The sequence below is a fragment of the Thamnophis elegans genome, chromosome 12, assembly GCF_009769535.1.
Source record: "Thamnophis elegans isolate rThaEle1 chromosome 12, rThaEle1.pri, whole genome shotgun sequence".
Taxonomy (NCBI): Eukaryota; Metazoa; Chordata; class Lepidosauria; order Squamata; family Colubridae; genus Thamnophis; species Thamnophis elegans.
The window spans coordinates 9,912,333-9,940,066 of record NC_045552.1 but is presented as its reverse complement, the minus strand read 5'-3'; the positions used below and the strand labels follow the sequence as shown (position 1 = coordinate 9,940,066).

At 42.4% G+C, this 27,734-nt stretch overlaps 1 protein-coding gene across 2 annotated transcripts; it reads left to right on the top strand.

The window, feature by feature from the left end:
• Positions 1–377: 377 nt before the first annotated feature.
• Positions 378–27,553, top strand: ETV2 (ETS variant transcription factor 2). 2 transcript variants are annotated; one of them, XM_032228020.1, is made up of 9 exons: positions 378–465; positions 11,061–11,162; positions 13,243–13,320; positions 17,112–17,288; positions 18,193–18,273; positions 22,549–22,716; positions 24,547–24,708; positions 25,612–25,730; positions 27,306–27,553. In XM_032228020.1, the coding sequence occupies exons 3-9, from the start codon at positions 13,245–13,247 to the stop codon at positions 27,489–27,491; spliced, it is 969 nt and encodes a 322-aa protein (XP_032083911.1). In that variant the 5' UTR covers positions 378–465; positions 11,061–11,162; positions 13,243–13,244; the 3' UTR covers positions 27,492–27,553. The 2 variants fall into 2 exon arrangements, with proteins under 2 accessions (XP_032083911.1, XP_032083912.1); XM_032228021.1 differs by lacking the exon at positions 378–465 and adding an exon at positions 7,809–8,190.
• Positions 27,554–27,734: the final 181 nt, after the last annotated feature.

The window sequence follows — 27,734 nt, the reverse complement described above, 5'->3', positions numbered from 1 at the left end:
TGTGTATGTGTGTGTGTGTGGTGTGTATGTGTGTGTGTCTAATTTTGGGAAGTGAAGTCACTCAAACCGCCAGGGCTGGTTTCCTATTGGTGTGACCAAGCTTACAGGCTCTGAAAGTTTTTTTTTTTTTTTTTAAATAGCATTGTTGGCTTAGATGCATTTTTTTCCTCCTCTTGTTCAAATTACAAATGGGTAAGTCAAGAGATTTTTTTTTTTTGAGACTGCAATGGACAAGGGACGAGGACATGGGAGACGGCGGGTGGAAAAGAGAGAGGGACGAGGGCAGAAGAAGACTTGTGGTTGTTCTTGAAGGCTCATTTGATTTATTTTTTGCAGGAAGCAAGACCAAGAGGGATGCGCCCCACAAAAGTCAGGAGGACCCAAAGCTTGATCTTTAAAGCAGGCGCTTTTTTATGGGTTGAAAATTAGCTTCTGGAGTCGGAAAGCCACTGTACACATTCAGAGGTATCTTCTGTCAACTTAAGCCCCCTTGTTTGTGCCATGTTACCCTCTTCAGCTAAAGGGCATTGCTTACAGTGGGGGCCTCCTAGATTGAGGACAGGGAAACCTGATGAATTATTTACTGAAATTTAGATCTCAGTGAGACCCGGAATTGCAAACTGCTTATAAGTTCATGCTCGGTGATTTCGTCTGTGATCCTTGATTCTGTCTCAGCTACGTTAGTGAATGCTGTTGCTCTGTTATGCCGTTGGTAGGGAAGTTATTTTAGCCTATTTGAGAGACTAACCTGTTAGGTGAGTGAGTGACCTGTGGGCACTCTCACAAAATGGCTTCCACCTGTAGCCAATCATATCCTGCTCCAGGGGTTGGGAGACAATAGGATGAGATTACCTTTTTTTAAATTTATGGGCAGCTTTCTTCTTGCTTTTGATGCCCATCTTAGCTTTGTTTTATTTTTATTTTTATTATTATTATTTTCTGTACCATTGGTCTCTCTTCTCAGCAAAGATATAACCTGAAATTCCTGAGCTTCTTTTTTGTAGAGTTTCTTGGAGCCTCAAGTAGAATCGGGTGGCATTCCTATAAAAATTATCTCAGGGCTGGAGTTTTGCTTGGCAGTAGGGCACTTCTCTATTCATTTACTTATGTTTTCTGCTTAATCAAAGGAATATTTTTTTTAAAAAAAAATTGAGGTGGTGCAGAGACATCAACAGACACACAATGGTCCAGTGGGCAGGTGAGGATGCAGTTAATCCACTGATGAGATCATTTTGTTAGAATGAAGGATACAGTGTCCATGATATCAGTGAGATTCCAGTCAGTTTTGTCTGGGTTAAGAAAACGTTGAGAAAAGAGTTTATTTGAAAAGAAAACAGGGGAAGAAGTGGAAAACGTGATTCTCAGGTGGAGACTTGTCAGATGTCACATGGACGAGACATGCATCCATATACAGTCTGTTTCTTTGTTAATTGAGATTAATTGACATTTATTCAGTAAATTGCTGAACGTTGTTGATGTGAATTTTGGATTGGAGTCATTCTAATTAGAATGATCTGATCTGATCCTATGAGCAGGAACAACGTTTAAATGACCACACAGCTGATTATTCTATCTCGTGCTTCTTCTCTTGGGACCTCATTGAAGTCATTGGTTATTTATATGCTGAAGTGGCTTCATAACATAGGGACAGGGGTGGGTTTCAACCGGTTCGCGGCGGTCCCTGCGAACCGGTTGGTTGCCGAACCCGGAAGTAAGTAACTTCCGGGAACGGCGAAAGGCGCACCCGCCCGCCCGCGGTCCTTACCCAGTTTTGACTAGTTCTGCGCTTCCACGCATGCACAGGACGCATACAGCGCCTGCACGATCATCCAGGAGCAGCTGGAGCGTTGCGCAGACGCTAGTACGCATGCGTGCACCGCGCGCGTGCACGAGGATGCCGCCGGCCCCGTTCCAACCGAACCGGTTGGAACGGGGCGAGAAACCCACTCCTGCATAGGGACCTAGAACAGTGATGGCAACCGAGTGTTGAAAAGATTGCGCGGAAACACCACGCATGTGCTCTTCGAAGCCATGCTCTGGAAAAGCCGAACTTCCGGGTTCTAGTGTGCATACGCATCCTATGATCAGCTGGCGAGCACACATGCGCACGCCCAGGCTCATTTTTGGCATGCAAAGGGATCGTGCTTCGGAAACATTGAACTTCCAGGTTCTGTCACACATGCACACCCAACAATCAGCTGGCTGGCTTGCATGTGCACACCGGTTTTTGGCACTGCCTCATGCATGAAGGACAGCTGATCATTGCATGCATGTGCCCCAGAAACCCAGAAGACAAACAGGCTGTGAGTGCTGGAGAACATGGCTTCATATGCCACTTTGGGCACGCAAGGCTATTGGTTTGCCATCACGGATCTAGAGCAAGGTATCTCAATCTTGACCACTTTAAAATGTGTGGTCTTCAATGTCCAGAATTCCCCAGGCAGGTGGCAAAGGTTGGGAAATACTGATCTAGAGGCATCAACCAGGCTCTAGATTGCTTTACAATATACTAGAAAGTTGGGCCTATATTGTATTGAACAAATCACTATTGGTGAGCCATGTACAATAAGATGACTGTATCTACCCATTGCACATTTAACCTGATTACTTAATTTATCCATAGTCTGATTTTGCACATTATCTAAACTAACCACCTAGACTATCTTTGGACTGCACAAGGGAAATAAGAAAATGAACCATGGCTATTGTTATTTAAATTTAGTAGGTGGATATAAATGCAACTATTTGGTTTTTAGCTCACCCCATTAAGTTGACTTCAAGTCATGGTTTAATTAACCTCCGTGGGTTGTCTGCAGAATAAATAAATTCAAGCCCCAGAAAACTATGTTATAGATTATTGTGATGTACTGCATGGTAATGAAACAGTGGTGGGTTTCAATTTTTTTAGAACCTCTTCTGTAGGTGTGGCCTGCTTTGTGGGAGTGGCTTGCCAACCATGTGATTGGGGTGGGAGTGGCTTGCCAGCCATGGGACTAGGTGGGTGTGGCTTGCCAGTCATGTGACTGGGTGGGCATGGCCAACTTGTAAAATGTGGTGAAACTCACTTAACAATGCTCTTGCTTAGCAACCAAAATATTGGCTCAGAAACTCTGGCATTTGAAGCACGCAAGTCTTAAAGCTGTCAAGTTACAAGACCCTTCTACCCCTAAGCCTTTAGGAAAAAAAAAACCCCAGGGGTGTTCAAACTTGATAGCTTTAAGACTTGTGGACTTCAACTCCCAGAATTCCTCCTCTCGCTCTTCATCTTGATGATGTGCGGACGGGTGGGGGGAGGGAGGTGGAACCGGTTCTAAATGGCACTGTAGATTTGTGGAACCTCTTCTATAGAAGAGGTTAGAACTGGCAGGAACCCACCCTTGTTATGAAAATAGAAACCCATTGCAAGAATAATATTGAAACAGAACTCAAACAATAATTAAGTTAACCATTTGATTTAAGACTACTAATTGTACCTCTCCTGCCAGTTTCTCTATATAAGTATACATACATCATACTCATCATGGTATTTAATAATAATAATAATAATAATAATAATAATAATAATAATAATAATAATAATAATAATGATAGACTATACCTGCCCTGAAAATCAGGTGGCAGAGGATTATTACAAGTGAAGCAAACAGTTGAAGAAGAAAAACATGCACTGGCTGATTATTTTAAAAAAGTCAAGAACATCTATTAATCGAAGTAAAGAACAAAAATCTATTGAAGGTCCAACAGACGAAACAAGAATACAGAAAAGATGTGATAAAATCAAGAATGGAGAGTTGGCAGAACAAAGCATTTCATGGCAAATTTATGAAAAAACTAAAAGATAAAGTGGACAGTGAAAAAACTTGGTTATGGTTAACAGCAGGTAACTTAAAGAAAGAAACAGAGTCACTAATCCTGGCTGCGCAAGAACAAGCTATCCGCACAAATGCCATTAAGGCCAAAATCAAAAAATCCTCTGATGATGCCAAATGCAGACTTTGCAAAGAAGCTGATGAAACTGTTGATCACATACTCAGCTGCTGTAAAAAAATTGCGCAGACTGATTATAAATTGCGGCACAATTCAGTAGCACAAATGATGCATTGGAATTTGTGCAAAAATTATAATATTAAAACAGCAACAAACTGGTGGGAACATCAGCCTGAAAAAGTCACCGAAAATCAGATGGTCAAGATCTTGTGGGATTTTCACATACAAACAGACAAAATACTGGCGCATAATACACCAGACATCACACTGGTTGAGAAAAATAAGGTTACAATCATAGACATCGCAATACCAGGTGATAGCAGGGTCGATGAGAAGGAATATGAAAAAATCACGAAATACCAGGACTTAAAAATCGAAATTCAACGATTATGGCACAAACCAGCAGTGGTAATTCCAGTGGTAATCGGCACACTGGGTGCTATTCCAAAAGCACTGGAATTACATTTAAAACAGTTAAAAATTGACAAAATCACCATCAGTCAAATGCAAAAAGCCGCACTGCTTGGATCTGCACGCATATTACGAAAATACATTACGACGTCCTAGGCCCCTGGGTGGGGCCCGACTAGTAACCAATGCCAAATCTGGCAAAACAACTGGCCGCTGTGATACAATCCTGTTGTTGCAAATAGTAATAATAATGCTAAACACAGATAAAGAGTAAGAAAGAACAAATTAATATAGGCATAAAACTGGAAAAAGAGAAGGCGATAGAGCTACATCCAAATACATTTAAATGAAGGCAAGAGGAAGATAAAAGAAATCTAAATGGTGGGTGCAACTAAGTTATTGAATCTTTGCTATCCTATAAATGCTTCTGAGTTCAAGCCAACATCCTTCACTATACCTCTACTGTCACATCTTTCTATCTTTCTTACCTCCATTACGTATATAGATATGCTGCTTTTCTTCATCAAACTTTCTATCAACCCCACCCAAATTTGAATTCTTGTGCCTTTCTGCTCCTCTCAACTCATCCAATCTTCCTTCATTTGTTTTCCAGTTTGATCCTTGTTCATTCTCTCTGTATGACCAAACCATCTGAAGCATATTCGTTTTACACTGGCCATCGCCTTTCGTACTTAAGCCACGTGAATTCAGCCCTCATTCAATACTCTTGACCTTATCTATTCTTGTTTTTCACACGTTCTTCTTAGAAATCCCATGCTAACTGCACTCACCCTACGGAAATGCTACTGAAATGGTCATGTTTGTCTCTTCTTATAATGGTTTGATAAAGGGGGAAGATACCATGATATGTGTTGTTTATAGTTTCCTGGCCTCAGTGCCAGGCCCTGGTTCTAAATTTTGCTGCTGAAAGCATTCGAGGGGCTGGCCATCCAACGATAGACTTCTCTCGTTATGCGACTGTCTGGTCTTTCATCTCTGCAGGACGGATCTTCTGCAGATACCATCAATTAACAGTTCTGTTTGATGGGCTCCATTGAAAGCACGCTCACTCTGCTACCCCCCTCCCCCTCTTGCAGTAGAATACACTCACCAGGCTGTGCCTGCATAATCTACTCAATTGGGGCTGCAGCCAGCTTGTTGGTTGCATCCACACGATATGTTAAACTTGGCAATTTTCTTTCTGGTTTCTCATTCTGCGTGCATCCTGGGCAGCATGAATCTTGGCCATCGAGTTAATGGTTTAAGGTTTAAGGTTTTAATGGATTTGTATGCCGCCCAATCCCAAAGGACTCCGGGCGGCTTACATAAAAACAATTTAAAAATATTAAAAAGAATTTAAAATACAAGATAAAACGAATTAAAAGAACGCAACATGCACTCAATCTTGGTGGGGCTGAAGTTCAGTCAAAGATCAGCAGCCCCAGGCCTGCTGGAACAGCCAGGTCTTAATAGACTTTCGGAAGGCCGAGAGAGTGGGGAGGATCCGGATCTCAGGGGGTAGATCGTTCCCTAGGGCCGGAGCAGCTACAGAGAAGGCTCTCCCCCGAGGAGCCGCCAGACGACATTGTGTGGTCGATGGCACCCGGAGAAGGCCCACCCTGTGAGATCTTATTGGGCGCTGGGAGGTATGTTGCAGGAGGCGGTCACGGGACAACCACTTGTCTGAAATGGTATAGGGTTTCCTGCTTGAGTAGGGGGTTGGACTAGAAGACCCCCCAAGGTCCCTTCCACCTCTGTTGTACTCTTCTGTTCTTAATTACACGTGCTTTATTTATTTGTAACTCATTTACAAATGAGTGGATCATCCCAAGGTTGAGCCCCGTAGAAAGAAACTCACGTCAGAGTTCTCTTTTAGTTATTTGGAATTTGTGCTTTGAAAACTTGGTTTCCGTTTTCTTATTTTTTTTTATTTCAGTATCTTATTTTTAAGATAACATGTTATGAAACAAATTACGGGCCTTAATGCTTTACGATGCAGCAACAGCCCACAACAGCATTAACAGTGGTGGTTCACAGTCATCTCAAGAGTCAAAACTAGGGGATCCACTCACATACAATGTGGCAAGCTCAATTAGAATTCATCTTGGTCCGATCCCCCTGGCTTAGAGCATTGTGTGAACCCAACCTCTTTTGTTACTTTGTAGTTCGGTGGGTGTTTTTTTTCCCCATAAATAAAAAATAAATGGGTTAATTCAATTATGCTGCAAAGCGCAGTGATATGTTTAATTCTAAATCTGGCGGATCTTTGAAAGCCTCTCATGTACAGTAAGGGGACGCGGTGACTCAATGGCTAAGACGCTGAGCTTGTTGATCAGAAAGGTCGGCAGTTCGGCAGTTCGAATCCCTAACGCTGCATAACGGAGTGAGCTCCCGTTACTTGTCCCACCTTCTGCCAACCTAGCAGTTTGAAAGCATGTAAAAATGCAAGTAGAAAAATAGGAACCACCTTTGGTGGGAAGGGAACAGAGTTCAGTGCGCCTTCGATGTTTAGTCATGCCGGCCACATGACCACAGAGACGTCTTCGGACAATGCTGGCTCTTTGGCTTTAAAACGGAGATGGGCATCGCCCCCTAGAGTTGGGAACGGCTAGCACATATGTGCAAGGGGAACCTTTACCTTTACCACGTACAGTATTGGTTAGGGTTCTGGATGCCTGTCCTAAATGGCCCATTCAGGGAAAGGAATGTAAATTGTATTTTCTGGGTGCAAGTTTTGTTCTTAACAAACAGAAACAGGTACTCAAGGTGGACCATGCCACCAGCCCTGCCCTCAACCCCAAGGGCAGATCCAGGGGATGGTTGGGTAACTGGCCAATATTTTACCATATTTTCTATTTCATGTTTTTTAAATCATGTTTTGGGAAATAGAGATGCTTGGCTTCTTCTCTGCCTCTATCCAGCCAATGTTTCAGGGATCAGATAAAAGAGAGGCTGCAATATTATCTTGGGTTTTAAAAAAAATAATAATTTACTTTTAAGATATTTCCCCCACTAAAAGAAATTGTGCCCAACTAGTGAAGAGAAGGACCAGGGGAGACAGGAGAGCAGTGTTCCAATATTAGAGGGGCTGCCACAGAGAGGAGGGGGGTCAAGCTATTTTCCAAAGCACTTGAAGGCCAGAGAAGGAAAAATGGATGGAAACTGATCAAGGAGAGATTCAACCTGGAAATCAGGAGAACGTTTCTGACAGTGAGAACAATCAACTAATGGAACAGAAGTTGCCTTCGGAAGTTGTGGGAGCTTCATCACTGGAGGCTTTCAAGAAGAGATTGCCATTTGTTAGAAATGGTATAGGGTTTCCTGCTTGAGTAGGGGGAGGGTTTGGACTAGTTGACCTACAAGGTCCCTTCCAACTCTGTTAAAAAGCAACTTGTTGCCTTGGTCATTGCTACTTTCAGCTTGTTGGAAAGCCCCCCCCCCCAACACTTGCTATTGGCTAAAAAAACCTTCAGCTTTCCAACTTAGGCAGAGCAAACGGACAGTTTCATTTCACTCTACGTTCTCCTCCTCCTCCTCCTCCTCTTTTTCTACTACTTTTCTGAGCTCCGCTGCACCTGGTTTGTGCTTGGTGGTAAGGCGTGGGGGCCCTGTGGTTTCCGGTTGCTGTTGTGCACTCCTTGTCTCAACGCTGGGGCTGATTGCACAATCTCACATCATATTTTCGGAGGCTGGCATACCCACCCACCCACTCACCTCTCTGCTGAGATTCCCTGGAAGGGACACAGAAAGGAGCGCCCTCAAAATCAATAGGAGCCGTGCATGAGCCTACACGTAAGAGTTCTTCCGAAGGATCATTGGGGCAGTTGGAATGCTGGGCGAGGGGCCTGTTCATGGGATGAGGATGGAGAGCGCATAGGGCTTTGGGGGTACAGAAGCCGGACTGCAGGTTTCATGAAGGACAGAGACCCCATGGCTATAAGTAGCCTTCAACTCCTCCTTCAGTTGCCACTGTATTGCAAATTTCAATTTGACAGATGCTTTCTTTAAATTCTTGGGTTGGAACTACGGTGAAATCAGATTTGTTTGGGGACTGAATGTCACCCACAACTTCATCCTATCTACCCTGGGGGATCAAGCCTCTACGGGGCATCACATCCAGGCCAAAGTTAGGCATCCTTGTCCTTGAATAAGGCTTGCCCAGATGTGTTGAACGACAGAGGTCTATCATCCTTGCCCAGGTAGTGATGGGGGGGGGGGGATTGCAGTCCAGCTGATTGAGTGAGGACCAGGTTGGGAGAGGTGAATTGAGACTCAGATGTGGGGCTAGTTTCTGGCTCAATTAGGTGGCAACAAGCTTGTTGGGTGGAGAGTCCTTTTGTGTGTTCCTTGCCCAATCTCAAGCCATTACTCAATTTTGTGGCTTTGTGGTTTAGGGCTGTTTAAGTACAAGGGGACTAGCTTCTCTATGGGTTGGGAAATTTTGCCACTCATTGCTTGTCCTAGAGAAAAGTGCGCAGGAGAGATAGTGTGTGGTCAACATGGCCGAAATCAAGCAATTTGGTTTTAATTGCACAGCACAACATCACAATGCAACTAGACTCTGTTTTTTTTTAATGCTTGTCCTTCCCCCCACTCCACTCCTGTTTCTCAATACAAGCATCCCTTGTGTTAGGAAGCTGCTTATTAGTACCTAAGTGGGGTGAGAATATCTAATATGCTATTAGAATAGAAGAGAATTCTTTATTGGCCAAGTGTGATTGGAGACACAAGGAATTTGTCTTTGGTGCAGATGCTCTCAGTGTACATAAGGAGAATAAAAATACATTCATCAAGAATAAAAAAAGTTACAACACTTAGTGACAATCTATTTGACAGACGCTTTCTTTAAATACTTGGATTGGAATTGCAACGAAATTGCAATTGATTGACAAGGTTACTAATAAGCTATCAAATCGTACTAAGAAATAATACAAACAATATAAATTGAAAGATACAACCAACGTTTTTTTACAAGAAGAGTACTCAACTCCTCTGCTCGTAATAAAATTCCGTATACCAGCAGGCTTGAAATTTTAGACCTGGATAACCATGAACTACGCCGTCTACATTTCGACCTGAGCTTAGTGCCCAAGATAGTCTGCCATAAAGTCCTACTTGTCAATGATTACGTTTACTTCAACTGCAATGACAAAAGGGCTGTCAATAGATACAAACTCAATGTAATCGGTTCTAATCTTGATTGCAGGAAAAAACGATTTCAGCCATAGAGTCGTAAATGTACGGAACACCCTACCTGATCCTGTGGTTAGTTCCTCTAACCCCCCATACCTTTTACCTTAAGCTCTCTACCATGGACCTTACGCATTTCTTAAGAGGCCCCTAAGGGTGTGTGCATAAGTGCACCAGCGTGCTTACCGTCCTTGTCCTACTGTCCCATTTATATGTACTCTTTTTATGCGTTTATGGCTATGTTTTCCTTATTTATATCCATTTATTTGTGTCACTTTTTCATGTGTTTTCATACTTGTTTCCTTGTACTTGTTGACAAAGTAAATAAAAAAACAAAAAAAACACGGTTATAATCATAAGTGGGGAGAGATAGTTACTAGGAAGGAAGAGATATTCTTGGTAAATTATTGACAGTGTTGTAGGAATTAGTTGTTAAGCAGAGTGATGCCGTTTGGGGGAAAACTGTCTCCAGATTAAAAAAAAAATCTCCAGATATTTTGCAGGTAAATATTTGGAGATTTCTCTTAAGTAGCAGTTGGATTTCTCCTATTGGAAGCACCAGAATTTAGTTGGGTATAGGATAACCACAGCTGGCTTACATTCCCCCCCCCCCCTGTTATGATTGTGACCCAATTCTCCTTGCTGGTATTTGTTAAGCTCAGCTCTCCTGTCCTTTGGCCCAGCCTATAAGTACAACAGTAGGGTTGGCCAACTTAGTTCCTTCTAGGGTTGTGTTGACTTCTAGCTCTCCCTCCCTTCAACGTGCACGCCTTGTTGAGAATTGTGATCCGGCAGCTTAGGAAGAGCTTTCTACGTGTGTAACTCTTTGAATTGCCTTCGTTCTGCCTCCTAGATAAACAGTGTTGGGTCTCAGGGAAAATCAACCTGGGTTAGGAGGCGTTTGACTCAGTGAGAAAAAATTAGTTTTTTTCTGGCTCAGGGCAGGCCTTGGAGGAAGTCACGGTGTCTCCTTTTAAGATTGATTGGAGTTGGGAGGACCAGCATTGCTTAGAAGATTTGGCGAACTGTGTTGTGTTTTTGAGAGATAAACATCCCAGCCTCGCTTCCTCTCACGACCTTCCTTCTGTCTCTGAAATTTGGCCACCTGGTTGCCCCTTGGGGATTGCAAAGTCGTGATATACACTTTCTCTCCCTCCCCACCCTCTCCCTGTCCCTTTCACACACACACAGACACACACGCTGGCTGTGCTGACATGGAAAATCCGTCTGCCTCCCTCCCCCTCCCCTCAAAAACACAGAAAAAGTCACGAAACTCACTCCTTTATTCAACCAATGGGAGCAAAAGAAGTCCAAGGATATGAATACAGAGAGAAAAGGTGGGTGGGTGGGTGGGAATGGTAAAGACCCCTGGCAAGGGATAAGTGCCGGCCAATGCTTTTATGAGGAAAGCAGAAGAAACCAACTGGCCAGAGATACTCCTAGGTGTAACTATTCTTCTCCCAACTTCATAGTCCAAGGAGCAGAAGATATTTTGTGCCGCTAAACTTTGGGATTTCGTTACCTGCAAGAAATTTCTCCAAGCCGGCCATCCCTTAAGAGACCCCTGCAAAGCGGTGAGTACAATCAGGAGTTGAAGCAAGGATTGTGTTGGAATGATGTGTCTGTGTGTGTGTGTGTGTATGAAATTTCACGCAAAAATACGTTTGTTGCCCACAACCAACGTCAGACTTGATATCTAGTATCTGCAGGCCGATACACGCGAAAAGCTATTTCATTTAGTCCTGCCAAATTGAGATGCAAACATCTGGAGCATCTGGCTATCATGGCCAAAGGAATTCTGGAAGTTGCCAACAGTTTTAGATGATGCTGAATTAGGGAAACCCGATTCAGTTCATTCTCGTCACTAGAGGTTAGGTGGATCACCCCCAAATTCTCCAGAATGGCACCCATGGTTTGAATCTATCTTGGTTTTAATTATTGAATTGAGTTACTGAATAAATCCATTTTCTGGAAAGGTATAATTAGAGACATAACATTTAATTTATATTTGTTTGTGTGTTAATGAATTTCCACTTTATATACATAAGAATATTTAGTACTTCACAAAATAGCTTTACGTAAGTGACTATTATATTTATGTACATGTAAATCTGAATCTCTACATAGATAAAATAGTTTATGAATGAAGGCAAACATACATGTCCCAGATCCTGCAAAATATTTTACATCTAGCCGATAAGAATTTTCAATATTTCTCAGTTTTATATGAGTATCATACACACACACGTGCATTAGGTAAGAATTTTCAATGTTTCATTAGTTGGTTTTACGTAAGTGAATAATTTACATCATTAAAAAAAAATCAGGTCATTGTTAAAGTCTAGTTAGCATATAAATAACAATGGCAACAATCAGCACAGTGTAAGATAAGATAAAGAACTACAGCAATTTCTGTCCAGTGAACGACTGATTATTTAAGAGATCATTGCAAGGTGGACTAGTAAGAGTTTATGTTAAGTGAAACACACATTATGAATGCAGCCCAACATTCTTATACAATGATAAATAATTGAAACATTATTTAGAATGTTTTGAAGGCGGGCAAGTGCATTTATTTATTTATTTTTCCAGAAATGAAACTTGGTGGCAGATGGGGGCTTTAGTCTTGGGTTGGAAAGGTTTAATTCTGTCTCTCTCCTGATCAATGGTGAAAAGAGTAAGGTTCTAAATTTAGGCAAGAGAAACAAAATGCACAGGTACAGTATAGGTGGTACCTTGCTCAATAGTAGTAACTGTGAGGGGGATCTTGGAGTCCTAGTGGACAACCATTTAAATATGAGCCAGCCGTGTGCAGCAGCTGCCAAAAAAGCCAACACAGTTCTAGGCTACATAAACAGAGGTATAGAATCAAGATCACATGGTTGATACCACTTTATAATGCCTTGGTAAGGCCACACTTGGAATACTGCATTCAGTTTTGGTCGCCACAATGTAAAAAAGATGTGGAGACTCTAGAAAGAGTGCAGAGAAGAGCAACAAGGATGATTAGGGGACTGGAGGCTCAAACATATGAAGAACGGTTGCAGGAACTGGGTATGTCTAGTCTGATGAAAAGAAGGACTAGGGGAGACATGATAGCAGTCTTCCAATTTCTCAGGGATTGCCACAAAGAAGAGGGAGTCAAACTATTCTCCAAAGCAACTGAGAGCAGAACAAGAAGCAATGAGTGGAAACTAATCAAGGAGAGAAGCAACTTAGAACTGAGGAGAAATTTCCTGACAGTTAAAACAATTAATCAGCGGAACAGCTTGCCTCCAGGAGTTGCCAATACCCCAACACTGGAAATCTTTAAGAAGATGTTGGATAGCCATTTGTCTGAAACAGTATAGGGTTTCCTGCCTAGGCAGGGGGTTGGACTAGAAGACCTCCAAGGCCCCTTCCAACTCTGCTATTGTATTGTATTGTATTGTATTGTATTGTATTGCATTGCATTGCATTGCATTGCATTGCATTGCATTGCATTGCATTGCATTGCATTGCATTGCATTGCATTGCATTGCATTGCATTGCAACTTGAGGGATGAAAATGGACCATCCGCCTGCTCAAGCAGGCAGGACGAGTACAGCTGAGCAGGGCAAGAGATGGTTTTTGCAGGAAGTGAGGTGGGGATGATATTATTTGTCTCTATCCAGATATGGAGTCTTGGCAAGAAAACTGGAGGGATAACCCAGTGCAAACGGTCCCTGTTGGAGCAGAGATCGAAGCAACAGGTGAGTGATGTTTTGGAAAACAAAACCATAATTTTGTCTCGTTTGTGACAGGCCACTAAATTGGCCTCGGCGAGTCCTTGCACCTCTGACCCAAACAGAGGAAACACGCGGAGCGTGTCTTCTTCTGGAACCCTTGCCAAATCCTTCCCCAGCTGTGGCCACATGGTTTATAAGTAGGGGTGCAATTGGAAAGCAAGGGGTGTCTGCCTATGCTCCACTCTGGGACATGTGACCAGGAGGGATGAAGGAAGGAAGAAAGCTGAGAATGGAAGAGTAATATCAACTTTTGGAGTGGCTGCCCAACTAACTCTTCTATAGACAAAATTCCTTGTGTGTGCAGTCACACTTGGCCAACAAAGAATTCTATTCTATCGGATTGCAACTGGAGTGGGGTGGGAGTTTCCCTAAAGCCCACAGCTGTTTTTGGTGCATTTAAAAACTTTGTTTGTCCTTGATTGGCTTCTTCTCCCCCCCCCACAAATTTGGACCACTTCTGCTCACCTTTTGGAGAGTTACCATGCAGATAAAAGATATTCAGATAGATAGATCATCAAAATGCCTGTCCCAACATTTCTGGCTAGAAAGAGTAAGAAAAGGTAGAAAGTTTGTTAGAGCTGAGCTCAGCCCCCTTCGTTACATCCATAGGATTCTTCTGGCAGCAAGATGGGGAAAAAGTTGGCCCTGCCTTATTTGGTGGTGGTTTGTTTACCGACCGTCCTAGACTTACAATAATTCATTTAATGATCGTTCAAAGTTATAATTGCATTGGAAAAAAAAGTGACTTATGACTGTTCAGACCACATACTAAATTCAGATGCTTGGCAACGGATTCATATTTACGATAGTTGCAGCGTCCCGGGGTCCTGGGATCCCCCTTTGCGACTTTCTGACAATGGGGAAGCCTGATTGACATGGCAACCCCCTTACTCACTTAACAACTACAGCGACGGACTTAACAAACGGGGCAAGAAAAGTCGTAAAATAGGGCAAAACTCACTTAACACATGTCTCACTTAGCACAGAAAGTTTGGGCTCAGCGGTGGTCATAAGTCGAAGGCTACCTGCATGAGGTCGTTTATTTATTTGAAACTTGACATTTTCAGGTGGTTTCCCATCCCAACAATAATCAGGACTAATCAGGATGTTTGAAAAATCTACCAAGGTTGTCAGGTGCCAAGATTTGTTGTAGCATCAGCTTCAAAGAAATAAACATTATTTCATGTTTGTGTCCTGCATGAATATTCAGGCTACAAATGCAGAGATAGCAATGGGCTGTAACTATCTTGAATAATTTATTATTATACAAGTGTATCACAGCGGCCAGTTGTTTCGCCGGATTTGGCATTGGTTACTAGTCGGGCCCCACCCAGGGGCCTAGGACGTTGTAACGTATTTTCGTAATATGCTTGCAAATCCAAGCAGTGCGGCTTTTTGCATTTGACTGATGGTGATTTTGTCAATTTTTAACTGTTTTAAATGTAATTCCAGTTCTTTTGGAATAGCACCCAGTGTGCCAATTACCACTGGAATTACCACTGCTGTTTTATGCCATAGTCGTTGAATTTCGATTTTTAAGTCCTGGTATTTTGCGATTTTTTCACATTCCTTCTCATCAACCTTGCTATCACCTGGTATTGCATATCTATGATTGTAACCTTGTTTTTCTCAACCAGTGTGATGTCTGGTGCATTATGCGCCAGTATTTGGTCTGTTTGTATTCGAAAATCCCACAAGATCTTGACCATCTGATTTTCGGTGACTTTTTCAGGCTGATGTTCCCACCAGTTTGTTGCTGTTTTAATATATTATTATTATTATACAATTGTATCACAGCGGCCAGTTGTTTCACCGGATTTGGCATTGGTTACTAGTCGGGCCCCACCCAGGGGCCTAGGACGTCGTAACGTATTTTCTTAATATGCGTGCAGATCCAAGCAGTGCGGCTTTTTGCATTTGACTGATGGTGATTTTGTCAATTTTTAACTGTTTTAAATGTAATTCCAGTGCTTTTGGAATAGCACCCAGTGTGCCAATTACCACCGGAATTATCACTGCTGGTTTGTGCCATAGTCGTTGAATTTCGATTTTTAAGTCCTGGTATCTTGCGATTTTTTCATGTTCCTTCTCGGCGACCCTGCTATCACCTGGTATTGCGATGTCTATGATTGTGACCTTATTTTTCTCAACCAGTGTGATGTCTGGTGTATTATGCGCCAGTATTTTGTCGGTTTGTATACGGAAATCCCACAAGATCTTGACCATCTGATTTTCGGTGACTTTTTCAGGCTGATGTTCCCACCAGTTTGTTGCTGTTTTAATATTATAATTTTTGCACAAATTCCAATGGATCATTTGTGCTACTGAATTGTGCCGCAATTTATAATCAGTCTGCGCGATTTTTTTACAGCAGCTGAGTATGTGATCAACAGTTTCATCAGCTTCTTTGCAAAGTCTGCATTTGGCATCATCAGAGGATTTTTCGATTTTGGCCTTAATGGCATTTGTGCGGATAGCTTGTTCTTGAGCAGCCAGGATTAGTGACTCTGTTTCTTTCTTTAATGTACCTGTTGTTAACCATAACCAAGTTTGTTCACTGTCCACTTTATCTTTTATTTTTTCCAGAAATTGGCCATGCAGTGCTTTGTTCTGCCAACTCTCCATTCTTGATTTTATCACATCTTTTCTGTATTCTTGTTTCGTCTGTTGGGCCTTCAGTAGATTTTTGTTCTTTACTTCGATTAATAGATGTTCTTGACTTTCTTTTAAATAATCAGCCAGTGCATGTTTTTCTTCTTCAACTGTTTGCTTCACTTGTAATAATCCTCTGCCACCTGATTTTCGGGGCAGGTACAGTCTATCAGTATCACCATGTGGATGTAAACTGTAGTGCATTGTCATTAGTTTCCTGGTTTTTCGGTCCAAAAGGTCCAAATCAGCTTGTGTCCAGTTAACTATACCAGCTGTGTATCTTATTATTATTATTATTATTATTATTATTATTATTATTATTATTAAATCTTTGGTGAGATTCACAGCCTTTGGGGCTGGTTGGTAGCTCAACAGCTCGAGTCCTAATCAAGGACCTAGGAACTGTTATATAAGCTGTTCCAAATAGGGTGTTTTTTTGTAGAATCAGAATGTTCAAGTCTGATAAATTTAAAATTTCCAAATAGTGAGGTAGCCCTTTGGGTATTGCTCCAAGGGCTCCAATTACAATTGGGACAACAGACGATTTCTTTTTCCACAGTCGCTCAACTTCAATTTGCAAGTCCCGGTACTTTGTGATTTTTTTCTTGCTGTTTATCTTCAATTCGTGCATCTCCAGGTATTGCAATGTCAATGAACCATACTTTTTTCTTTTCAACTATTGTTATGTCAGGTGTGTTGTGGGCCAAGGGCCTGTCAGTCTGGATTCTGAATCGTGGTTGTCCTGATTGTAATTGGAGCCCTTGGAACAATACCTAAAGGGCTACCTTGCTATTTGGAAATTTTAAATTTATCAGACTTGAACATTCTGATTCTACAAAAAACCACCCTACTTGGAACAGCTTATATCCTCCGATGTTACCTTAACAGTTCCTAGGTCCTTGGTTAGGACTCGAGCTGTTGAGCTACCAACCAGCCCAAAAGGCTGTGAATCTCACCAAAGATTAACCACATAATAATAATAATAATCTAATGATTATTGCTAATCAGGCTATTGCTCATTCCAGCAATGAGTCTGGGTACATATAGTAAAAGAATATGAACACCTCCTACATTCTTTTCTTTCTCTCTTTATATTCCACAAGACTTTTCGGAAGAGTACAGGAAGATTTTCCAAGATGATTTTGGTGACATGGGGTCCTGGTTTCTACAAGAAAATGAGATGGAGCAGCAGCTGCCAAGCTGGACTGGTGGCAGTTACCTTGCTGAACTGGAAGGTTTTGAGAAGACAGTGCCAATCCATGAATCCCTTGGCTTAAAAGGTAACTAGCATCCTCGCCAGCAGAGGAAGTTGGGATGAGGTCCCAGCATAAGCGTCCCGAGTTATTTATCCAACTGGTGCTTTATAAGAATTTTGCCTTCATTTTAAGAGGGTGCATTTTTCCTCTTCCCTTTCCATCTCTCTCTTCTCTTGAATCCATTACACAGTTATGAAAATTCAAGCAGGAATGATTTTATTTCCTTTCTCTTTTTTAAGGCTTTATTTTAGACATTAAACAAATCTGAGAGGGAAAGATTAAACGAAATTAAGAATAGTGTGGAGGCAGGTTCATAGAGATTTGAATTTAAATGTTGCTAACTATTCTCTTTAACCATAAAGCAGTATTTTAGTTTTAATAGACGTATGACTGATGGATTTTTTTTTAAAAAAAAAAATGAATGAAATGAAAAGTTTGCAACTGTATCGAAGTTGGAAGTTGCCCTTTTTATTCATGGCAGTTTCTCTCTCCTTATTTTTAGTAATCATGAATAGTTGTCATCATCAAATCCCCCAAAATTAAAAAAAAAATTTTTCTTTTCATTTCAAGCAAAGCGCTCAAAAGTGGTCTCCAAAGTGTTATTCTCTTTAATCAAAGTTTTTAGTCTCACCATTTCAGCCAGCTCCATTAATTTCACCCTCCATTCTTCCATTGTGGGAATCTGCAGCTCCTTCTATCTCTGTGCTTGCAAAAGATCTTGCTGCTTTTATCATATATAGAACCAAAATCCCATGGTTTTTTTTCCCTCAAACTGCTTATCCATCGATTTTCAAGAACTCATCTATGAACGATCCTAAGTGTCACTTTAGCAATAGAGTTATAAGCAGCAGAAAATGCACCATCCCTCACACCACACACCGTCACTGTAAGAATAAACATTAATAGAATGGTCTCTTTTTCTTTTTAGGTTTTCCTGAGTACACCAAGACTATTGTGGAATTGAAACAGGTTTCTTCTGATCCAGACTACAGGGAACCGTACCATGGTGGTGAGTTTTGGTTGATTTTACGACTTCAGTAAATTTCAAATTCAAATTTAATGAATTTATATGCCGCCCAATCCCGAAGGACTCTGGGTGGCTTATAGAAATACAACTCTAAAATGGATAAAAATTAAAAATAGAGAAGAAAAGCAGATTAAAAAAAAACACATCATGCACTCAATCTAGGCGGGGCTGGACCTCATTCATGAGGTCAACAGCCCCAGGCCTGCCGGAATAGCCAGGTTTTAGTAGCCTTTTGGAAGGCCGAGAGAGTGGGAAGGGTCCGGATCTCTGGGGATAGGTCGTTCCATAGGGTTGGAGCAGCTACAGAGAAGGCCCTCCCCGGAGGAGTCGCCAGCCGACATTGTCTGGCTGATGGCACCCGGAGAAGGCCCATCCATTAACATACGACTTCAGCAACAGAGTGGTCAATGCCTGGAATGCACTACCTGACACTGTGGTTTCTTCCCCCAACCCCCAAAACTTTAACCTTAGACTCTCTACTGTCGAAACTCACCCCTTTCCTAAGAGGTCTGTAAGGGGCGTGCATAAGCGCACCAGCGTGCCTACTGTCCCTGTCCTAATATTCCCTTGTATTTATATTCATTTTGTATGCTCATAATCATGGAGACTGTAGAAAGAGTGCAGAGAAGAGCAACAAGATGATTAGGGGACTGGAGACTAAAACATATGAAGAACGGTTGCAGGAACTGGGTATGTCTAGTTTAATGAAAAGAAGGACTAGGGGAGACATGATAGCAGTCTTTCAATATCTCAGGGACTGCCACAAAGAAGAGGGAGTCAAACTATTCTCCAAGGCACCTGAGGGTAGAGCAAGAAGCAATGGGTGGAAAGTCATCAAGGAGAGAGAAGCAACTTAGAACTGAGGAGAAATTTCCTGACAGTTAGAACAATTAATCAGTGGAACAGAAGTTGACTCCAGAAGTTGTGAATGCCCCAACACTGGAAGTCTTTAAGAAGATGTTGGATAGCCATTTGTCTGAAACAGTATAAGGTTTCCTGCCCAGGCAGGGGGTTGGACTAGAAGGTCCCTTCCAACTCTGCTATTGTATTTGTATTGTATTGTATTTATTTGTACAGATGTCTATACTTATATCTGTTATTTAATTCATGCTTGATGAAATAAATACATAAATGAAAATAAATAAGTATAAAATATTTGGAAGGAGAGAAGGGGGAGTAGAGAAAGCTTGTGGGGAAATACTTGTGTTTTTCTGACATGTGGGGTTTAAACTCTCATAACTACCAAATTCTCATTTGATGAGAAATGAAGATTAACAGGTTCATTTATTTATTAAACACATTTAACGTGGCTGCCAAACTCAGACTCAAACCTCACTGCCAATTGATTCAAACTTCAATGTTTGGAATATATAAAGCAGAACAGATGCTCACTTTTGACTCAATTTTTGTAGCTTCTAATTTCAGGTGGCAATTTGTTACTGTGTTGGCCATGATTCTTGATATTTATCCTTGCTTAAAGCTGAACAGTGATTTTTTTTAGTAATCTAAGCACTATATTCAGCCATCCATTAATAATGCAGGTTGAAGTTATAACCTCCTTGAGATTTTTAGGCCCTCCTTTTTGTGCTTTATTCTTTTATCTTCTTGACGTGTTTTTTTTATTTTGCATTTATGTTTATGTGTTTTCTTTAAAAACCTAAAAAAAAATGAAAACAACACAAAAAGTTTTAACTTTTTGTTTAATTATTATATTGCCAAAGCCTAAAGAATACCAAAGAGTGAAAAATAAAAACATCAAAGGCGAAATAAAAAAAAAAAGAACAAAGTAAAATGTTGCAATAAAGAATTTGTTGCACAATCTCCTCTTCATTCTTTCCCCCCCAACCAGTAGCCTTCGGTTAAATATTAAGTCCAGATGCCTTTCAACAATGCCTTTGAGACACATAAATATTTATGCTATACATTGGGCATGCTTGCTTGTATCTGTTCAAATAATTTCATTTGTGGTTTTTTTTTTAGTTAGTTGCTTTACTTATTTTTCTTGGAAGCCAGATTGCAAATATCTAAATTTGCCTCGCTAGTAGTGTGACTTATACAGCCCAGGGTGGGTTTCTGAGGGTTTGCAGGGGTTCAGGGGAACATCTAGCTAAGATGCTGCGTAGTTCAGACAAACCCCAAATTCCACTCCTGGCTGGCCCTGCCCACCCCTGCCCACCCATCTCCTCCCAAGAGTCCCCATGTGGCCCATTTTCGATGCAGGTAAGTCCAGGGCGTGCGTGGAGGCTCAGGGAGGGCGAAAAGCGGGCCTAAGGGCCGTTCGGCCATTTTCACCCTTCCGGAGACTCAAGGAAAGCCTCTGGAGCCTGGGGAGGGCAAAAACGCCCCCCTCCCCCTTGTAGTGCAGGAGGCAGACTAGGCCACACCCACTCAGCAACCGGGAAGAGAACCCCTTGCTAAGATTTTTGAAGCCCACCTGTGTATACAGGGGAATCATTCCTGCTTAGATTTGCTCCTGTTATAACTATACGCTGTAGCTTAGCCGTCGTTGCACATTCACTGAAGGAGAAAGATTTCTTCAGGCTTCTTCTATGAATCATTTTGAAAATGGTGAAGTTAAGAAAGAATACCTTACATGTACCTGTTGAAAGGGAAGTGAGATGGGCGATGTCACAAGTCCTCGTGGGCATTTCTCAGTGCATGAATGCAATGACTTGGCAAGAGGGCGGATTAAACAAAGCAGCTCTCCCCCTTCTCCCCTTTTAAAAACATCCCATGCAATTAGTTAAATTGGTCATGGCTTTGGAGTAAGATAGAGCAGGAAGCAACATAACAGCCCAATACGAAATTACTGCCCCTCTGTGTCAAACTGACACAACTGGGAGTTAAAGCAACAAGAGGAAGTGAAGGTTTAAAAACTTTGCCGAAATGTTGTAAGGCTGCCAGTCATCAGCCTTCCCCAAAAACGTTCCCCTTTAGAAAGGTTAGACTATCCATCCCATGGTTCCCTGCCAGCACAACTCTCTGGGAATTATGGGAATTGGCACAGGTATCTGAAATATGAATGAGGAGTAGGTGGAATAATAGTAATAATAAACAACTACTGTGCTACTACAACAGGAATATTGCAGTATTTGTCCCAATGTAGGTACAGCATAAAAGGCAATTTTCATTATATGTGGATATGAGAATTCTTCTGAAGTTTCCCAGACAAGGCACTTATCAGAAGTCACTGGTCTCATTTATCAGAGAAGTGGAAAGTTGTAGAGTTGGAATGGGTTAGAAGATCATCTAGTCTAACCTTCTGCAATGTGTAGGGGAATCAGGTAAACCATCAGAATCAGAATAGAGAGCTGGAAGGGACCTTGGAGATCTGCCTGTTCAAGCAGGAGATCATATTCTATTTCAGACCAGTGACTGTCCAGTCTCTTCTTAAAAACCTCCAGTGATGATACAACCACAATGTCTGAAAGGAACTTCTGTTCCACTGGTTAATTGAAGATTAATTAATGAGAGATGATTATCCAGTCTTTTCTTCAAAACTTCTGGATGCGGACAATAGATGGACCATTCCTTAGATCTTACCATCATAATACTTTTCCTTCTGCTTCCTACTTCCTTCTGTAGAAAAATAGGGACCACCTTTGGTGGGAAGGTAACAGCATTCCGTGGGCCTTCGGCAGTGGTGGGATTCAGCCAGTTCGCACCTATTCGGGAGAACCGGTTGGTAACTTTCTAAGCAGTTCGGAGAACCGGTTTTTAGAAGAAATCTTTTGTTTTTCCCCACTTTACAGGGCTAATCCTGTAAGGAAGGCAGGAAGGAAACATTCTGGGTGTTGTTTCTAGCCTAATCTTTATTGCCCTGCTTACGGAAACTGCCTCTCCGGTTAACCCTTATTACCATTGTAACTACTAAGGTGAAGTTCTCCATCAACCTGAGTGACCTTGAGTTGGCCACACCCACATGATCACATGACCACCGAGCCCCACCTATCCAGCTAGTCATTAGGGCAGAGAACTGGTTGGTAAATTATTTGAATCCCACCACTGGCCTTCGGCGTTTAGTCATGCCAGCCACATGACCACGGAGATGTCTTCGGACAGTGCTGGCTCTTCGGCTTTGAAACAGAGATGAGCACCCCCCCCCTAGAGTCAGGAACAACTAGCATATATTTGCGGGAACCTTTACCTGTTATAAAAACCTATGCTTATAGAAAGACACAAGATGAGTAAAGTGATAGATAGGACTACCAATTCTCCCATGATTCTGATGACACCTGTATTTTGAATCTCCTGCAGCTTCAAGAATGGTGCTTCAACAAGACAGTGTCCCCCACAGCCTTGAGGGTTCCAGTGGCCTCTCGGCTGCTCCTCACCCTTGGTATGTTCTGTATCCCGATTCTCCTGGAGAACAGGTGTCTTCTGCTCAACTTCCTCCTGGAGATCAGCAAGAACATCAGAAGGAAGGTAAAATCTCAGATCTGCAAGAGTTTGTATAATTCCTGTCCTCCAAACTACCCTTCAAGTTCCTGAATCTTTTTTAAAAAAACTCATTTTCAACATGCTTTAGAAATTTTCTGGTGATATTTCTCAACTTGCATTATCACTCTGTGTGTGCAGGCATGTTTGTCTTTATTTTCACATATTTTCTCACGGACCTAAAAAAGGTCCATGAGAAATTTGTGAAATTTAATGGCAGCACAAGAAGCCCTGTCAGTTGGAGTGGTGGTGCGGTGGTCTAGAGGTGGCGCTCACAATCAGGAGGCTGTGAGTTCAATCCTAGGTAGATATTTCTGCCTCTGGGCACACTGAGAATATATGTATCTGCTGAACAAAACTCCGCGTTGGCAACAGGAAGGGCATCTGGCCATTAAAACACTCTGCTAGCTCCATTCAACTGCCCAAACTCCACCCCCCAAGGGATTATGGGGTCATTAAATTAAGATGATAAGAAGCCCTGTCCATTGCAAGATCTCACTCTAGTGCAGTGTTTCTCAACCTCGGCAATTTTAAGATATATGGACTTCAACTCCCAGAATTCCTCAACCAGCAGCAGATTTAAGCACCCCGCAGGCCAGATCTGGCTCGCGGGCTTTGAGTTTGACACCCCTGGTTTAGAGGTTAAAGAACCAGGCTAGGAACTAGCAAACTGTCAGTTCTAGACCCGTCTTATGCATGAAAGCTGGCTGGGAGACTCTGGGCCAACCGGATAGAGTTCTGTGAGTTCTAGAAGAACCTGAACTATAAACCAACCAGCCAATCATGTGCTTCATTAAAACATGCTTTGCACCATAGGCTATTGGGACTTTAAGGCAGTGGCCCCCCAACCTGGCCCCCAGGGACCGGTTCCGTGGAGAGAGGTTCTTCAGTGGGCCAGAGGGGGTGTGGTTTCATGTGCAGCCTGCATCCCGCGGATTGGGCTTCGCTTGTTTGCACAGCCCGGTTTCTACCATTTTGCGGACCGGTGCCGATCCATGGACTGGGGGTTGAGTACCCCTGCTTGAAGGGACTGGTTAAAAGTGTTGTGTGAATGCAAGCTCTCTCTCTCTCTCTCTCTCTCATCTATCTATCTATCTATCTATCTATCTATCTATCTATCTATCTATCTATCTATCTATCTATCTATCTATCTATCTATCTATCTATCTATCATCTATCTATCATCATCTTTATATCTATCTATCTATCTATCTATCTATCTATCTATCTATCTATCTATCTATCTATCATCTATCTATCTATCTATCTATCATCTATCTATCATATCTATCTATCTATCTATCTATCTATCTATCTATCTATCTATCTATCTATCTATCTATCTATCTATCATCTTTATATCTATCTATCATCTTTATATCTATCTATCTATAGCAATAGCAATAGCAGTAGACTTATATACCGCTTCATAGGCCTTTCAGGCCTCTCTAAGCGGTTTACAGAGAGTCAGCATATTGCCCCCAACAATCTGGGTCCTCATTTTACCCACCTCGGAAGGATGGAAGGCTGAGTCAACCCTGAGCCGGTGAGATTTGAACCGCTGACCTGCTGATCTAGCAGTAGCCTGCAGTGCTGCATTTAACCACTGCGCCACCTTGGCTCTATCTATCTATCTATCTATCTATCTATCTATCTATCTATCTATCTATCATCTATCTATCTATCTATCTAAACACACACACACACACACACACACACACACACATATGGTTCTTGTACTTTTATAAGGCTTTGATCTTGCAGGGCTTACAAACTTTCATGCTTACGTCCCTGTTCATCCATTGTCATTGCCTTTAGAATATTGGATTGAATCCCTTGGTCCCGATTCAGGCAGCCAATCCAGTGCCTTGGACAGCGATTCTTGCCAATGCGATTCGCCAATCAGGAGCCAGAAAAAACGGGAACGCAGAGACCCGGCTGATAGCAAGAACACCAACGCTTTACCTAAAGATCGGGCAGGTAATGTTGACTGGGGAGCATGGGTTGGGAGACTACAGAAACCCATAACGCCCTGACACGAAGCTTCAGGTCTTAAAGGGTCTGGAATGACAATGACTTTTTTAATTGCTTGCCCAAACATTAAGGTCAGGTATGAGGTTGACTTCTCAGTGGTGACTCCAAAATTAAGAAACGTCCTATATTTGGGGTACCTGCCATTCCGTTCCTCTGGCTTTGAGTTACAGTACAGGAGTCCTCCGACTTACAACTATAATTGAGCCTAAATTTCAGTTGTTCAGTGAAACATTTGTTAAGTGAATTTTGCCCCATTTTACGACTTAAATGGAGCCGAGGTGGCGCAGTGGTTAGGGTGCAGTACTGCAGGCCACTTTAGCTGACTGTGATCTGCAGCTCAGCGGTTCAAATCTCACCGGCTCAAGGTCGACTCAGCCTTCCATCCTTCCGAGGTGGGTGAAATGAGGACCCGGACTGTGGGGGCAAGTTGCTGACTCAATTTGCTAAAAATTTGTAAGCCGCTTAGAGAGGGCTGAAAGCCCTATGAAGCGGTATATAAGTCTAATATATAAATAAATAAATAAATAAATAAATAAATAAATAAATAAATAAATGACTTAAAAGTCATTTAAGCAGCCCATTTTTTTCAAGGTTTTTTTTCTTTTTTCTTTCCTTTTTCATTTTTTTCTCTCTCTCCCTTCCTTCCTTCCTTCCTTCCTTCATTCTTCCTCCCTCCCTCCTTCTCCCTCCCCCCCCCCCGTTTCCTTTATTTTAAGGCTGCCTCTATTTTTAAGTGGCATCTCCTAAAGGCGGTTTTTTTCTCTTCTGGTTGCAATGAACAGCTGCGCTCATTTGAGTCCCCAGCACCGTTTCCAAGTCACCCCTCTTCACCCCTTGTTTTTATGGCAGGGGCCGGACCCATTCAATTATGGCGCTTTCTGCTGGAGCTCCTGCAGGATGGCTCTTGCCAAGCCCTCATCCGCTGGACAGGGAACGACTGGGAATTCAAGCTCTGTGACCCCCACGAGGTGAGTCCCCCCCTCACCCTCCCCTCATTTATGTACAACCCATGGTGCTCTTCCCTTGCGGCAAAGAGTCTCTCAGGAATACAGAAAGCAGGATTTGGATGGGGACATTCTCCTCAGGATGACATAGTTTTTGTTAAATCAAGGGCTTAGTCCTTATGAAGGTAGAAAGCTGCAGATGTTTGCATTTCAGTAAGTTTCAGATGTGGGCATGGCTGGCTTGGCTTAATGGGTTGTCTGTAACCAATTGTGGCTTATTCAACAAACCGTGGCCTAACATTAGGACATACAAACAACCCAGGCCTGAACTTGGTCCCCCTATCAAAGACCAGAAATTTCAGATACCGTTTCCCCGAAAATAAGACCTCCCCAGATAATAAGCCCAATAGGGCTTTTGAGCGCATGCGCTAAAATAAGCCCTCCCCGAAAATATTGCAACCACAGCAGCAGCCATGAGGTGACCATGCTTGTCGCCTCCTGCACCTCAAAAATAATAAGACCTCCCCGAAAATATGGGCTAGTGCTTATTCGGGGGTCAAAAGAAAATAAGACGTCTTATTTTGGGGAAAACATGGTATGATTAAAAGTTAGAATAAGAGATAGAAATAAGAGAAAAAGGGAATATCAGTGTCTACACTTTTATATAATAAGAGCAAAAATAAGAGAAAACATGGGGTAATCAAATAATGACAGATTGTAACTTTATATAAATATGTATTACTATTATAAATATATGAGTTGGTTGAAAGTAGTAACTATGACTAATGCTATTAGCTTTATTCGTATTAGAATGTATGATACCCAGGTTCCACTATTCACGCAATGTTTGTAAAAAAAAAAAAACTTATTAAAAAAAAAAAGACCAGAGGTTTCCCGCCATCCTGAAGCCAACGGTACAGTGAGTTTAATGGACTCCATCGCTTGTAAAGCTCCATCCTTCTCCTAAACAATACAATACGATAGCAGAGTTGGAAGGGACCTTGGAGGTCTTCTAATCCAACCCCCTGCCTAGGCAGGAAACCCTAAACCGTTTCAGACAAATGGCTATCCAACATCTTAAAGATTTTGAGTGTTGGGGCATTCACAACTTCTGGGGGCAGGTTGTTCCACTGATTAATTGTTCTGTCAGGTAATTCCTCCTCAGTTCTAATTTGCTTCTCTCCTTGATTAGTTTCCACCCATTGCTTCTTGTCTTGCCCTCAGGTGCTTTGGAGAATAGGTTGACTCCCTCTTCTTTGTGGCAGCATAGATATTGGAAGACTGCTATCATGTCTCCCCTAGTCCTTCTTTTCATTAAACTAGACATACCCAGCTCCTGAAACTACAGAAGAAACATCATGGCCCCATCCACTGCGGCCCTCCCTCTCCCTCAATTGCTAAAATGGTCTCTGTGGTTAGCTTGAGTAGCCACAACGGGCAAAGGCAAGGCAGCATGTGGCATTATCTGGGCACAAAGCCACAAGTAAGCAACGCTCGAGTAAGGAATCGGGCTAAAACGGGCTTCTGGTTATCAGTGCCAATGGATTGCTTACTCATTCCTCCCCTCCCCGTCCCCCCCTTCCTCTCGTTTCCTGCTAGGTGGCCAGGCGCTGGGGCAAGCGTAAGAACAAGCCTCGCATGACGTACGAGAAACTGAGTCGGGGGCTGCGCTACTATTACCACAAGAACATCATCCACAAGACCAGCGGCCAGCGTTACGTCTACCGCTTCGTTTGCGACATCCGGGGCCTGCTGGCCGAATTGGATAAGAAATTGCAGATTTAGCACGCAGCCGCCTTAAAAGAGAGAAACCTTTTCTTCATTCCTTACGCACCAAAAAAAAAAAACACCTCGTAAGAGAAAGCAGGACCGGCTCCCTCGGAGAAGACTCTGGTCTCCTTTTAAGCTACGTTCTAAAACAAAGAAGGGGTGTGAGAACTGCTGGCGCTGGACTGCAGAGTAGGGGGCAGACCCTCTTTGGATGGGGCAGAGCAAAAGGGGGAAACCCCCCCACCCACAACAGTGGGG